General features: G+C 45.9%; 1 protein-coding gene across 2 annotated transcripts in view; it reads right to left on the minus strand.

Moving 5' to 3' along the window:
* ARHGEF40 (Rho guanine nucleotide exchange factor 40) overlaps positions 1 to 14,707 on the minus strand; it is a 165,499-nt gene that overhangs the window by 8,659 nt on the left and 142,133 nt on the right. For both annotated transcript variants that reach the window (XM_069760341.1, XM_069760350.1), the window contains exons 19-20: positions 10,585 to 10,701; positions 10,331 to 10,504 (exon numbers count right to left, since the gene is read on the minus strand). In XM_069760341.1, coding sequence (XP_069616442.1) covers positions 10,331 to 10,504; positions 10,585 to 10,701 — 291 coding nt within the window. The remainder of the gene's footprint in view (positions 1 to 10,330; positions 10,505 to 10,584; positions 10,702 to 14,707) is intronic.

Here is a 14,707-nt window from a genome sequence, read left to right on the forward strand (position 1 = left end):
TTTAGCAGAGGGGCAGTGTGTGTGTGTGTGTATTTAGCAGAGAAGCAGTGTGTGTGTGTATTTAGCAGAGGGGCAGTGTGTGTGTGTGTATTTAGCAGAGGGGCCGTGTGTGTGTGTATTTAGCAGAGGGGCAGTGTGTGTGTGTATTTGGCAGAGAAGCAGTGTGTGTGTGTATTTAGCAGAGGGGCCGTGTGTGTGTGTGTATTTAGCAGAGGGGCCGTGTGTGTGTGTATTTAGCAGAGGGGCAGTGTGTGTGTGTATTTAGCAGAGGGGCCGTGTGTGTGTATTTAGCAGAGGAGCAGTGTGTGTGTGTATTTAGCAGAGGGGCCGTGTGTGTGTGTGTATTTAGCAGAGAAGCAGTGTGTGTGTGTATTTAGCAGAGGGGCAGTGTGTGTGTGTGTATTTAGCAGAGGGGCCGTGTGTGTGTGTGTGTGTATTTAGCAGAGGGGCCGTGTGTGTGTGTATTTAGCAGAGGGGCCGTGTGTGTGTGTATTTAGCAGAGGGGCAGTGTGTGTGTGTGTGTATTTAGCAGAGAAGCAGTGTGTGTGTGTATTTAGCAGAGGGGCAGTGTGTGTGTATTTAGCAGAGGGGCCGTGTGTGTGTGTATTTAGCAGAGGGGCCGTGTGTGTGTGTATTTAGCAGAGGGGCAGTGTGTGTGTGTGTATTTAGCAGAGGGGCCGTGTGTGTGTGTATTTAGCAGAGGGGCAGTGTGTGTCTGTGTATTTAGCAGAGGGGCCGTGTGTGTGTGTATTTAGCAGAGGGGCAGTGTGTGTCTGTGTATTTAGCAGAGAAGCAGTGTGTGTGTGTATTTAGCAGAGGGGCCGTGTGTGTGTGTATTTAGCAGAGAAGCAATGTGTGTGTGTATTTAGCAGAGGGGCAGTGTGTGTGTGTGTATTTAGCAGAGGGGCAGTGTGTGTGTGTATTTAGCAGAGGGGCAGTGTGTGTGTGTATTTAGCAGAGGGGCCGTGTGTGTGTGTGTGTATTTAGCAGAGGGGCCGTGTGTGTGTGTATTTAGCAGAGGGGCCGTGTGTGTGTGTATATTTAGCAGAGGGGCCGTGTGTGTGTATTTAGCAGAGGGGCCGTGTGTGTGTGTATTTAGCAGAGGGGCAGTGTGTGTGTGTATTTAGCAGAGGGGCCGTGTGTGTGTGTGTATTTAGCAGAGGGGCCGTGTGTGTGTGTATTTAGCAGAGGGGCAGTGTGTGTGTGTATTTAGCAGAGAAGCAGTGTGTGTGTGTATTTAGCAGAGGGGCAGTGTGTGTGTGTGTATTTAGCAGAGGGGCCGTGTGTGTGTGTATTTAGCAGAGGGGCAGTGTGTGTGTGTATTTAGCAGAGGGGCCGTGTGTGTGTGTGTATTTAGCAGAGGGGCCGTGTGTGTGTGTATTTAGCAGAGGGGCAGTGTGTGTGTGTATTTAGCAGAGAAGCAGTGTGTGTGTGTATTTAGCAGAGGGGCAGTGTGTGTGTGTGTATTTAGCAGAGGGGCAGTGTGTGTATTTAGCAGAGGGGCCGTGTGTGTGTGTATTTAGCAGAGGGGCAGTGTGTGTGTGTATTTAGCAGAGGGGCCGTGTGTGTGTGTGTATTTAGCAGAGGGGCCGTGTGTGTGTGTGTGTGTATTTAGCAGAGGGGCCGTGTGTGTGTGTATTTAGCAGAGGGGCCGTGTGTGTGTGTATTTAGCAGAGGGGCCGTGTGTGTGTGTGTGTATTTAGCAGAGGGGCCGTGTGTGTGTGTATTTAGCAGAGGGGCCGTGTGTGTGTGTATTTAGCAGAGGGGCCGTGTGTGTGTGTATTTAGCAGAGGGGCAGTGTGTGTGTGTATTTAGCAGAGGGGCCGTGTGTGTGTGTGTATTTAGCAGAGGGGCCGTGTGTGTGTGTATTTAGCAGAGGGGCAGTGTGCATGTGTATTTAGCAGAGAAGCAGTGTGTGTGTGTATTTAGCAGAGGGGCAGTGTGTGTGTGTATTTAGCAGAGGGGCAGTGTGTTTGTGTGTATTTAGCAGAGGGGCAGTGTGTGTGTGTGTGTATTTAGCAGAGGGGCCGTGTGTGTGTGTATTTAGCAGAGGGGCAGTGTGTGTGTGTATTTAGCAGAGAAGCAGTGTGTGTGTGTATTTAGCAGAGAAGCAGTGTGTGTGTGTATTTAGCAGAGAAGCAGTGTGTGTGTGTATTTAGCAGAGGGGCCGTGTGTGTGTGTATTTAGCAGAGGGGCAGTGTGTGTGTGTATTTAGCAGAGGGGCCGTGTGTGTGTATTTAGCAGAGGGGCCGTGTGTGTGTGTATTTAGCAGAGGGGCAGTGTGTGTGTGTGTATTTAGCAGAGAAGCAGTGTGTGTGTGTGTATTTAGCAGAGGGGCCGTGTGTGTGTATTTAGCAGAGGGGCCGTGTGTGTGTGTATTTAGCAGAGGGGCAGTGTGTGTGTGTATTTAGCAGAGGGGCCGTGTGTGTGTGTGTATTTAGCAGAGGGGCCGTGTGTGTTTGTATTTAGCAGAGGGGCAGTGTGTGTGTGTATTTAGCAGAGAAGCAGTGTGTGTGTGTATTTAGCAGAGGGGCAGTGTGTGTGTGTGTATTTAGCAGAGGGGCAGTGTGTGTGTGTATTTAGCAGAGGTGCCGTGTGTGTGTGTGTATTTAGCAGAGGGGCCGTGTGTGTGTGTATTTAGCAGAGGGGCAGTGTGTGTCTGTGTATTTAGCAGAGAAGCAGTGTGTGTGTGTGTATTTAGCAGAGAAGCAGTGTGTGTGTGTGTGTATTTAGCAGAGAAGCAGTGTGTGTGTGTATTTAGCAGAGGGGCAGTGTGTGTGTGTGTGTATTTAGCAGAGGGGCCGTGTGTGTGTGTGTATTTAGCAGAGAGGCAGTGTGTGTGTGTATTAAGCAGAGGGGCAGTGTGTGTGTGTGTATTTAGCAGAGAAGCAGTGTGTGTGTGTGTGTATTTAGCAGAGGGGCAGTGTGTGTGTGTGTATTTAGCAGAGAAGCAGTGTGTGTGTGTATTTAGCAGAGGGGCAGTGTGTGTGTGTGTATTTAGCAGAGGGGCAGTGTGTGTGTGTATTTGGCAGAGAAGCAGTGTGTGTGTGTATTTAGCAGAGGGGCAGTGTGTGTGTGTGAATTTATCAGAGGGGCAGTGTGTGTGTGTGTGTGTGTATTTAGCAGAGGGGCAGTGTTTGTGTGTGTATTTAGCAGAGAAGCAGTGTGTGTGTGTATTTAGCAGAGGGGCAGTGTGTGTGTGTATTTAGCAGAGGGGCCGTGTGTGTGTGTGTGTATTTAGCAGAGAAGCAGTGTGTGTGTGTATTTAGCAGAGAAGCAGTGTGTGTGTGTATTTAGCAGAGGGGCAGTGTGTGTGTGTGTATTTAGCAGAGAAGCAGTGTGTGTGTGTGTGTGTGTGTGTGTATTTAGCAGAGGGGCAGTGTGTGTGTGTGTATTTGGCAGAGAAGCAGTGTGTGTGTGTATTTAGCAGAGGGGCAGTGTGTGTGTGTGAATTTATCAGAGGGGCAGTGTGTGTGTGTGTGTGTATTTAGCAGAGGGGCAGTGTTTGTGTGTGTATTTAGCAGAGAAGCAGTGTGTGTGTGTATTTAGCAGAGGGGCAGTGTGTGTGTGTATTTAGCAGAGGGGCCGTGTGTGTGTGTGTGTATTTAGCAGAGAAGCAGTGTGTGTGTGTATTTAGCAGAGAAGCAGTGTGTGTGTGTATTTAGCAGAGGGGCAGTGTGTGTGTGTGTATTTAGCAGAGAAGCAGTGTGTGTGTGTGCGTGTGTGTGTGTGTATTTAGCAGAGGGGCAGTGTGTGTGTGTGTATTTAGCAGAGAAGCAGTGTGTGTGTGTATTTAGCAGAGAAGCAGTGTGTGTGTGTGTATTTAGCAGAGAAGCAGTGTGTGTGTGTATTTAGCAGAGGGGCAGTGTGTGTGTGTGTGTATTTAGCAGAGAAGCAGTGTGTGTGTGTATTTAGCAGAGGGGCAGTGTGTGTGTGTGTATTTAGCAGAGGGGCCGTGTGTGTGTGTATTTAGCAGAGGGGCAGTGTGTGTGTGTATTTGGCAGAGAAGCAGTGTGTGTGTGTATTTAGCAGAGGGGCAGTGTGTGTGTGTGTATTTAGCAGAGGGGCCGTGTGTGTGTGTATTTAGCAGAGGGGCAGTGTGTGTGTGTATTTAGCAGAGGGGCCGTGTTTGTGTGTGTATTTAGCAGAGGGGCCGTGTGTGTGTGTATTTAGCAGAGGGGCAGTGTGTGTGTGTATTTAGCAGAGAAGCAGTGTGTGTGTGTATTTAGCAGAGGGGCAGTGTGTGTGTGTGTATTTAGCAGAGGGGCAGTGTGTGTGTGTATTTAGCAGAGGGGCCGTGTGTGTGTGTGTGTGTGTGTGTATTTAGCAGAGGGGCCGTGTGTGTGTATTTAGCAGAGGGGCCGTGTGTGTGTGTATTTAGCAGAGGGGCAGTGTGTGTGTATTTAGCAGAGAAGCAGTGTGTGTGTGTATTTAGCAGAGGGGCAGTGTGTGTGTGTATTTAGCAGAGGGGCCGTGTGTGTATTTAGCAGAGAAGCAGTGTGTGTGTGTATTTAGCAGAGAAGCAGTGTGTGTGTGTATTTAGCAGAGGGGCAGTGTGTGTGTGTGTATTTAGCAGAGAAGCAGTGTGTGTGTGTATTTAGCAGAGAAGCAGTGTGTGTGTGTATTTAGCAGAGGGGCAGTGTGTGTGTGTGTATTTAGCAGAGAAGCAGTGTGTGTGTGTATTTAGCAGAGAAGCAGTGTGTGTGTGTATTTAGCAGAGAAGCAGTGTGTGTGTGTATTTAGCAGAGGGGCAGTGTGTGTGTGTGTGTATTTAGCAGAGAAGCAGTGTGTGTGTGTATTTAGCAGAGGGGCAGTGTGTGTGTGTGTATTTAGCAGAGGGGCCGTGTGTGTGTGTATTTAGCAGAGGGGCAGTGTGTGTGTGTATTTGGCAGAGAAGCAGTGTGTGTGTATTTAGCAGAGGGGCCGTGTGTGTGTGTGTATTTAGCAGAGGGGCCGTGTGTGTGTGTATTTAGCAGAGGGGCAGTGTGTGTGTGTATTTAGCAGAGGGGCCGTGTGTGTGTGTGTATTTAGCAGAGGAGCAGTGTGTGTGTGTATTTAGCAGAGAAGCAGTGTGTGTGTGTATTTAGCAGAGGGGCAGTGTGTGTGTGTGTATTTAGCAGAGGGGCAGTGTGTGTGTGTATTTAGCAGAGGGGCCGTGTGTGTGTGTGTGTGTGTGTGTATTTAGCAGAGGGGCCGTGTGTGTGTATTTAGCAGAGGGGCCGTGTGTGTGTGTATTTAGCAGAGGGGCAGTGTGTGTGTGTGTGTATTTAGCAGAGAAGCAGTGTGTGTGTGTATTTAGCAGAGGGGCAGTGTGTGTGTGTATTTAGCAGAGGGGCCGTGTGTGTATTTAGCAGAGAAGCAGTGTGTGTGTGTATTTAGCAGAGGGGCAGTGTGTGTGTGTATTTAGCAGAGAAGCAGTGTGTGTGTGTATTTAGCAGAGAAGCAGTGTGTGTGTGTATTTAGCAGAGGGGCAGTGTGTGTGTGTGTATTTAGCAGAGAAGCAGTGTGTGTGTGTATTTAGCAGAGAAGCAGTGTGTGTGTGTGTATTTAGCAGAGAAGCAGTGTGTGTGTGTATTTAGCAGAGGGGCAGTGTGTGTGTGTGTGTATTTAGCAGAGAAGCAGTGTGTGTGTGTATTTAGCAGAGGGGCAGTGTGTGTGTGTGTATTTAGCAGAGGGGCCGTGTGTGTGTGTATTTAGCAGAGGGGCAGTGTGTGTGTGTATTTGGCAGAGAAGCAGTGTGTGTGTGTATTTAGCAGAGGGGCCGTGTGTGTGTGTGTATTTAGCAGAGGGGCCGTGTGTGTGTGTATTTAGCAGAGGGGCAGTGTGTGTGTGTATTTAGCAGAGGGGCCGTGTGTGTGTATTTAGCAGAGGAGCAGTGTGTGTGTGTATTTAGCAGAGGGGCCGTGTGTGTGTGTGTATTTAGCAGAGAAGCAGTGTGTGTGTGTATTTAGCAGAGGGGCAGTGTGTGTGTGTGTATTTAGCAGAGGGGCCGTGTGTGTGTGTATTTAGCAGAGGGGCCGTGTGTGTGTGTATTTAGCAGAGGGGCCGTGTGTGTGTGTATTTAGCAGAGGGGCAGTGTGTGTGTGTGTGTATTTAGCAGAGAAGCAGTGTGTGTGTGTATTTAGCAGAGGGGCAGTGTGTGTGTATTTAGCAGAGGGGCCGTGTGTGTGTGTATTTAGCAGAGGGGCCGTGTGTGTGTGTATTTAGCAGAGGGGCAGTGTGTGTGTGTGTATTTAGCAGAGGGGCCGTGTGTGTGTGTATTTAGCAGAGGGGCAGTGTGTGTCTGTGTATTTAGCAGAGGGGCCGTGTGTGTGTGTATTTAGCAGAGGGGCAGTGTGTGTCTGTGTATTTAGCAGAGAAGCAGTGTGTGTGTGTATTTAGCAGAGGGGCCGTGTGTGTGTGTATTTAGCAGAGAAGCAATGTGTGTGTGTATTTAGCAGAGGGGCAGTGTGTGTGTGTGTATTTAGCAGAGGGGCAGTGTGTGTGTGTATTTAGCAGAGGGGCAGTGTGTGTGTGTATTTAGCAGAGGGGCCGTGTGTGTGTGTGTGTATTTAGCAGAGGGGCCGTGTGTGTGTGTATTTAGCAGAGGGGCCGTGTGTGTGTGTATATTTAGCAGAGGGGCCGTGTGTGTGTATTTAGCAGAGGGGCCGTGTGTGTGTGTATTTAGCAGAGGGGCAGTGTGTGTGTGTATTTAGCAGAGGGGCCGTGTGTGTGTGTGTATTTAGCAGAGGGGCCGTGTGTGTGTGTATTTAGCAGAGGGGCAGTGTGTGTGTGTATTTAGCAGAGAAGCAGTGTGTGTGTGTATTTAGCAGAGGGGCAGTGTGTGTGTGTGTATTTAGCAGAGGGGCCGTGTGTGTGTGTATTTAGCAGAGGGGCAGTGTGTGTGTGTATTTAGCAGAGGGGCCGTGTGTGTGTGTGTATTTAGCAGAGGGGCCGTGTGTGTGTGTATTTAGCAGAGGGGCAGTGTGTGTGTGTATTTAGCAGAGAAGCAGTGTGTGTGTGTATTTAGCAGAGGGGCAGTGTGTGTGTGTGTATTTAGCAGAGGGGCAGTGTGTGTATTTAGCAGAGGGGCCGTGTGTGTGTGTATTTAGCAGAGGGGCAGTGTGTGTGTGTATTTAGCAGAGGGGCCGTGTGTGTGTGTGTATTTAGCAGAGGGGCCGTGTGTGTGTGTGTGTGTATTTAGCAGAGGGGCCGTGTGTGTGTGTATTTAGCAGAGGGGCCGTGTGTGTGTGTATTTAGCAGAGGGGCCGTGTGTGTGTGTGTGTATTTAGCAGAGGGGCCGTGTGTGTGTGTATTTAGCAGAGGGGCCGTGTGTGTGTGTATTTAGCAGAGGGGCCGTGTGTGTGTGTATTTAGCAGAGGGGCAGTGTGTGTGTGTATTTAGCAGAGGGGCCGTGTGTGTGTGTGTATTTAGCAGAGGGGCCGTGTGTGTGTGTATTTAGCAGAGGGGCAGTGTGCATGTGTATTTAGCAGAGAAGCAGTGTGTGTGTGTATTTAGCAGAGGGGCAGTGTGTGTGTGTATTTAGCAGAGGGGCAGTGTGTTTGTGTGTATTTAGCAGAGGGGCAGTGTGTGTGTGTGTGTATTTAGCAGAGGGGCCGTGTGTGTGTGTATTTAGCAGAGGGGCAGTGTGTGTGTGTATTTAGCAGAGAAGCAGTGTGTGTGTGTATTTAGCAGAGAAGCAGTGTGTGTGTGTATTTAGCAGAGAAGCAGTGTGTGTGTGTATTTAGCAGAGGGGCCGTGTGTGTGTGTATTTAGCAGAGGGGCAGTGTGTGTGTGTATTTAGCAGAGGGGCCGTGTGTGTGTATTTAGCAGAGGGGCCGTGTGTGTGTGTATTTAGCAGAGGGGCAGTGTGTGTGTGTGTATTTAGCAGAGAAGCAGTGTGTGTGTGTGTATTTAGCAGAGGGGCCGTGTGTGTGTATTTAGCAGAGGGGCCGTGTGTGTGTGTATTTAGCAGAGGGGCAGTGTGTGTGTGTATTTAGCAGAGGGGCCGTGTGTGTGTGTGTATTTAGCAGAGGGGCCGTGTGTGTTTGTATTTAGCAGAGGGGCAGTGTGTGTGTGTATTTAGCAGAGAAGCAGTGTGTGTGTGTATTTAGCAGAGGGGCAGTGTGTGTGTGTGTATTTAGCAGAGGGGCAGTGTGTGTGTGTATTTAGCAGAGGTGCCGTGTGTGTGTGTGTATTTAGCAGAGGGGCCGTGTGTGTGTGTATTTAGCAGAGGGGCAGTGTGTGTCTGTGTATTTAGCAGAGAAGCAGTGTGTGTGTGTATTTAGCAGAGGGGCCGTGTGTGTGTGTATTTAGCAGAGGGGCCGTGTGTGTGTGTATTTAGCAGAGGGGCCGTGTGTGTGTGTATTTAGCAGAGGGGCCGTGTGTGTGTGTATTTAGCAGAGGGGCAGTGTGTGTGTGTATTTGGCAGAGAAGCAGTGTGTGTGTGTATTTGGCAGAGAAGCAGTGTGTGTGTGTATTTGGCAGAGAAGCAGTGTGTGTGTGTATTTGGCAGAGAAGCAGTGTGTGTGTGTATTTAGCAGAGGGGCAGTGTGTGTGTGGTTATTTTGCATGCCACCTGTGATGTCTGCATAAGCCACAGAAGTTTGGGATTCTGTTCACCGGAGCAATAAGACAAAACAGGAGCTTTTCAGGCCTATGGTAGGCAGACTATAAGGTTATGTGCACACGTTAAGGATTTCCTGCAGAAATTTCCTGATAAAAACCTGAAATTTTCTGCAAGAAATCTGCATGCGTTTTTGTGCGTTTTTTTTGTGTGGATTTTTCCGGACACTTCCGAATGCATTACATAGTGGGAAATCCGCAAAAAAATGAACATGCTGCGTTTTTTGTACCGTGATGCGTTTTTTTTGCTGAAAAAAATGCATCATGAGCACAAAAATTGCGGAATTCATTCTAAATGATGGGATGCATAATGTATGCTGTTTTTTTGCGGTTTTATAGCGTTTTTATAGCGAAAAACCGTGAACAAAACCGTGAAAAATTAGCAACATGTGCACACAGCCTCACAAGGAGAAAGACTGAAGCTTATGCTGAAAAAAGCATCCTGCCTAGAGTGAACCATGGTGGTGGCTCAGTGATGCTTTAGGACAGCTTTGCTTCCTCTGTTACTAGAAACGTGTGTGTGGAGGGCAAGTTGGATTCAATCAGGTGTCAGGAAATCGTACAGTGGGGAAAATAAGTATTTGATACATTGCCAAAGTTTTCCCACCTACAAAGAATGCAGAGGTCTGTAATTTATATTGTAGGTAAACTTCAACTGTGAGAGACAGACTCTTAAAACAAATCCAGAAAATCACATTGTATGATTTCTATATAATTAATTTGCATTGTATTGCATGAAATAAGTATTTGTTAAAATAGAAAAACAGAATTTAATATTTGGTACAGAAACCTTTGTTTGCAATTACAGAGGTCAGACATTTGCTGTAGTTCTTGACCAAGTTTGCACACACTGCAGCAGGGATTTTGGCCCACTCCTCCATACAGATCTCCAGATCTTTCAGGTTTCAGCTCCCTCCAAAGATTTTCTATTGGGTTCAGATTTGGAGACTGGCTAAGCTACTCCAAGACCTTGAAATGCTTCTTACGGAGCCACTCTTTAATACCCCTAGCTGTGTGTTTCAGGTCATTGCATCAAATACTTATTTTCCCTATGTTGGAGAAAACATGTTTGTAACAGATCATAACCAGTGCTGCTCTACTAAGTATTAAAGACCCTTGTCATGAAGGGGTTGAAGAATTCTGACACAGCAGTAGTCAGTAAAAGTGACATTGTGGTGAATTTGTAGAAACCACTTGCTATATTAGTCGTGATGAGTTATTTATATTCTTGGTTCATTGATTTATTGCAAACAGCAGAAAGTTTGAACATTTTTCTAAAATAACTAATTTGCAATGGGGGTTGAATAATTTTGATTGCACCTGTAACCAATTGTATACCTCTTTTTTTATCAGCGTTTTACATGATGTTGTCCTAATGACTGCATTAAAGAATGACTATACAGCACAGAAATGCACTAAATGTATAACTAAAAGTAGTATACAGAAATATCAAAAACAGGAAACTAACACCGTTGCTTCTAGTCATGTCAAAAACACAAATATGTCCAAGTATGGCTCTTACAGTGTTTAATTCTGCGATTCTATTGAGCAGTGATGATAAAGGTGAATGATTTAGGTTTTTTTAGGATTCTTAGTTATGGATAGCAAATGGTATATGTTATGGACAACATAGAGGATACACACAGCATCTTGATAGCTGGGGTCTGTCATGTATGTGTACATACAACCCCACACAAACACATTCATACCCATACACCTTTTTTACCTGTGAAAGATTCACCTATCTCTTCGCTTATTTTTTCTGGATGAGAGACCCTTCCAGGAGAACGCAGCCTACGAGGGCTTGGTCCATATGGGAGTGCAAGGCTGAGAGATGATGGAGGGGAAGGAGAACTGTGCTCACAGGATAAGAAAGGCACAGAAGCACGGGTACGAGAACCTGAAAAAGTTGAACTGTTTTATATTTGTGCATTATTCATTCTTAAAGCCCCTTTTTAATGGTGCTTTTGCTAGACCCACCTCTTGCCGTCAGGAGAGCACTCACTGTCCTTTCACTTATTGCATTGAATCCAGCCTTAATGTCCAGAAATGACCGGTGGCTTGAACCAACGGTAGATGTGTCCTGGACTCGATGCTCTAGAAAAAAAACAAACTAATTATTAGTGAAATGATTTTTCACATCACAATTACACCACCTTACTTAACCCCTTAGTGACAGAGCCAATTTTGTACTGAATGACCAAGCCAATTTATGAGGTTATAGCTCTGGAATGCTTCATTGGATGCCACTGATTCTGAGACTGTTTTTTTGTGACATATTGTACTTCATCTTAGTGGTAAAATTTCTTCGATATGACTTGTGTTTATGAAAAAAACAAATTTGGCAGAAAATTTGAAAATGTTGCAATTTTCAAACTTTTAATTGTTGTGCCCTCAAATCAGAGCGTCATATCGCACAAAATAGTTAATAAATAACATTACCCAAATGTCTACTTTACATCAGCACAAGTTTGGAAACATAATTTTTTTTTGTTAGGAAGTTATAAGGGTTAAAGGATGACCAGCGATTTCTCATTTTTCCAACAAAATTTATAAAACTATTTTTTTTAGGGACCATCTCACATTTGAAGTGAGTTTGGGGGGTCAATATAACAGAAAATACCTAAGTGTGACACCATTCTAAAAACTGCACTTCTCAAGGTGTGCAAAACCACATTCAAGAAGTTTATTAACCCTTCGGGTGCTTCACAAGAACTAAAGCAATGTGGAAGGAAAAAATGAACATTTTACTTTTTCACAAAAAATTTATTTTGGAACCAAACTTTTTTATTTTCACAAGGGTATCAGGAGAAACTGCACAACAAATTTTGTGGTCCATTTTCTCCTGAGTACGCCGATACTCCGCATGTGTGGGAAAAGCCACAGTTTGGGCGCATGGCAGGGCTCAGAAGGGAGGGAGCACCGTTTGACTTTTTGAACGCAAAATTGGCTGGAATCAATGTCAGGCGCCATGTCGTGTTTGGAGACTCCAACTCCAACCCTAACACAGCCTTCACCCCAACCATAACCCCAACACACCCCTAACTCTAATCCCAACCCTAACCATAACCACAACCCTAACCCCAACACCACAACCATAACCCCAACACAACCCTAACCCCAACACCACAACCATAACCCCAACACAAGCCTTACCCCAACCCTAGCTCTAATCCCAACCCTAACCCTAGTCCCAACCCTAACCACAACCCTAAGCCCAACCACCCTAACCCTAGCCCAACCCTAGCCCTAGCTCTAACCCCAGCCCCATCCCTAACCCAAACCTAACCCTAATCCCAACCTTAACCATAACTCTGACCCCCAACAACATCCTAACCCTAGCCCCAACCCTAACCCTAGCTCAAACCCTAGCCCAAACCGAACCCAAGCTCTAATCCCAACTCTAACCCTAGACCCAACCCTAACAGAAAAATGGAAATAAATACTTTCATTACTTTTACTTAACTAAGGGGGTGATAAAGGGGGTTTATTTATTTGTTTTATTTTGATCACTGTGATAGGGTCTATCACAGTGATCAAAATGAACCAATAAGAGAAATCTCCTATTGTTGCTGGGTGCACATGCGCCGTCATTTTCTTCTCGGAAGAAGATGCCGAGGGCCGGGAGACATCACTGGGGGATGCAGGAGGTGCCGGAGGTACCAGGGGGGCCCAATTTCTTTCTCCTCTGATGTGCTAGATCATATCAGAGGAAAGAGAAATAAATAGGAAATCAGACTTTGTTTTTGCGGTCGCCGTTATTCCATGAATAACGGTGATCGCATCACTGGGGACAGTATAAACCAACCCGAATCATGTTCTCCGATGTCTCAGCTACCCCAGTAGCCGAGACCCCGGAGAGTTTCCGATGATAGGGGGCGCTATAACCTTATTTCTCAGCGCCGTTAAAAAGCGGCGCCGAGGAATAAGTACCCTAACTGTCACCATTAAAAGGTGTATAGGCGGACATTAAGGGGTTAATTTTAAGTGATATCAACCTTTAACAAATCAAGTCTTTGACTAACCAATCCGAATAATATTTTTGCTTTTTCTCTGATTTACCTTAAGAGCTGTATAGCTTGTATAGCTAAAGATTATTTTTTAACTGGACAAGTCCTTTAATATTTAAGTACCGTAATTGCGTTTTCTACTTTAAACATATTACAATGAATCTGTCGCCAGGTTTTTCCTCCCCCATCTGAGATAAGCATAATGTAGGAACATATACCCTGAATCCAGTGACGTGTCACTTATTGGGCTGCTTGCTGTCATTATAAATAGGAAATCAGACTTTGTTTTTGCGGTCGCCGTTATTCCATGAATAACGGTGATCGCATCACTGGGGACAGTATAAACCAACCCGAATCATGTTCTCCGATGTCTCTGCTACCCCAGTAGCTGAGACCCCGGAGAGTTTCCGATGATAGGGGCGCTATAACCTTATTTCTCAGCGCCGTTAAAAAGCGGCGCCGAGGAATAAGTACCCTAACTGTCACCATTAAAAGGTGTATCGGCGGACATTAAGGTGTTAATTTTAAGTGATATCAACCTTTAACAAATCAAGTCTTTGACTAACCAATCCGAATAATATTTTTTGCTTTTTCTCTGATTTACCTTAAGAGCTGTATAGCTTGTATAGCTAAAGATTATTTTTTAACTGGACAAGTCCTTTAACCCCTTACCGGCATCGGACGTACTATACCGTCCGATGCCGGCTCCCCTGCTTTGATGCAGGGCTCCGCGGTGAGCCCGCACCAAAGCCGGGACATGTCAGCTGTTTTGAACAGCTGACATGTGCCCGTAATAGGCGCGGACAGAATCGCGATCTGCCCGCACCTATTAACTAGTTAAATGCCGCTGTCAAACGCAGACAGCGGCATTTAACTACCGCTTCCGGCCGGGCGGCCGGAAATGACGTCATCGCCGACCCCCGTCACATGATCGGGGGTCGGCGATGCTTGTGAATGGTAACCATAGAGGTCCTTGAGACCTCTATGGTTACTGATTGCCCGTCGTGGTGAGCGCCACCCTGTGGTCGGCACTCACAGCACACGTGCAATTCTGCTACATAGCAGCGATCAGCAGATCGCTGCTATGTAGCAGAGCCGATCGTGCTATGCCTGCTTCTAGCCTCTCATGGAGGCTATTGAAGCATGGCAAAAGTTAAAAAAAAAAAGTTTAAAAAAATGTGAAAAAAATAAAAAAAACATAAAAGTTTAAATCACCCCCCTTTCGCCCCAATCAAAATAAATCAATAAAAAAAATATCAAATCTACACATATTTGGTATCGCCGAGCTCAGAATCGCCCGATCTATCAATTAAAAAAAAGTATTAACCTGATCGCTAAACAGCGTAGCGGGAAAAAAATTCGAAACGCCAGAATTACGTTTTTTTGGTCGCCGCGACATTGCATTAAAATGCAATAACGGGCGATCAAAAGAACGTATCTGCACCGAAATGCTATCATTAAAAACGTCATCTCGGCACGCAAAAAATAAGCCCTCAACCGACCCCAGATCACGAAAAATGGAGACGCTACGAGTATCGGAAAATGGCGCAATTTTTTTTTTTTTTTTTTTTAGCAAAGTTTGGAATTTTTTTTCACCACTTAGATAAAAAATAACCTAGTCATGTTTGGTGTCTATGAACTCGTAATGACCTGGAGAATCATAATGGCAGGTCAGTTTTAGCATTTAGTGAACCTAGCAAAAAAGCCAAACAAAAAACAAGTGTGGGATTGCACTTTTTTTGCAATTTCACCGCACTTGGAATTTTTTTCCCGTTTTCTAGTACACGACATGCTAAAACCAATGATGTCGTTCAAAAGTACAACTCATCCCGCAAAAAATAAGCCCTCACATGGCCAAATTGACGGAAAAATAAAAAAGTTATGGCTCTGGGAAGGAGGGGAGCGAAAAACGAACACGGAAAAACGAAAAATCCCCCGGTCATGAAGGGGTTAATATTTAAGTACCGTAATTGCGTTTTCTACTTTAAACATATTACAATGAATCTGTCGCCAGGTTTTTCCTCCCCCATCTGAGATAAGCATAATGTAGGGACATATACCCTGAATCCAGTGACGTGTCACTTATTGGGCTG

Source organism: Ranitomeya imitator, chromosome 1 (assembly GCF_032444005.1).
Source record: "Ranitomeya imitator isolate aRanImi1 chromosome 1, aRanImi1.pri, whole genome shotgun sequence".
NCBI classification, from domain to species: domain Eukaryota; kingdom Metazoa; phylum Chordata; class Amphibia; order Anura; family Dendrobatidae; genus Ranitomeya; species Ranitomeya imitator.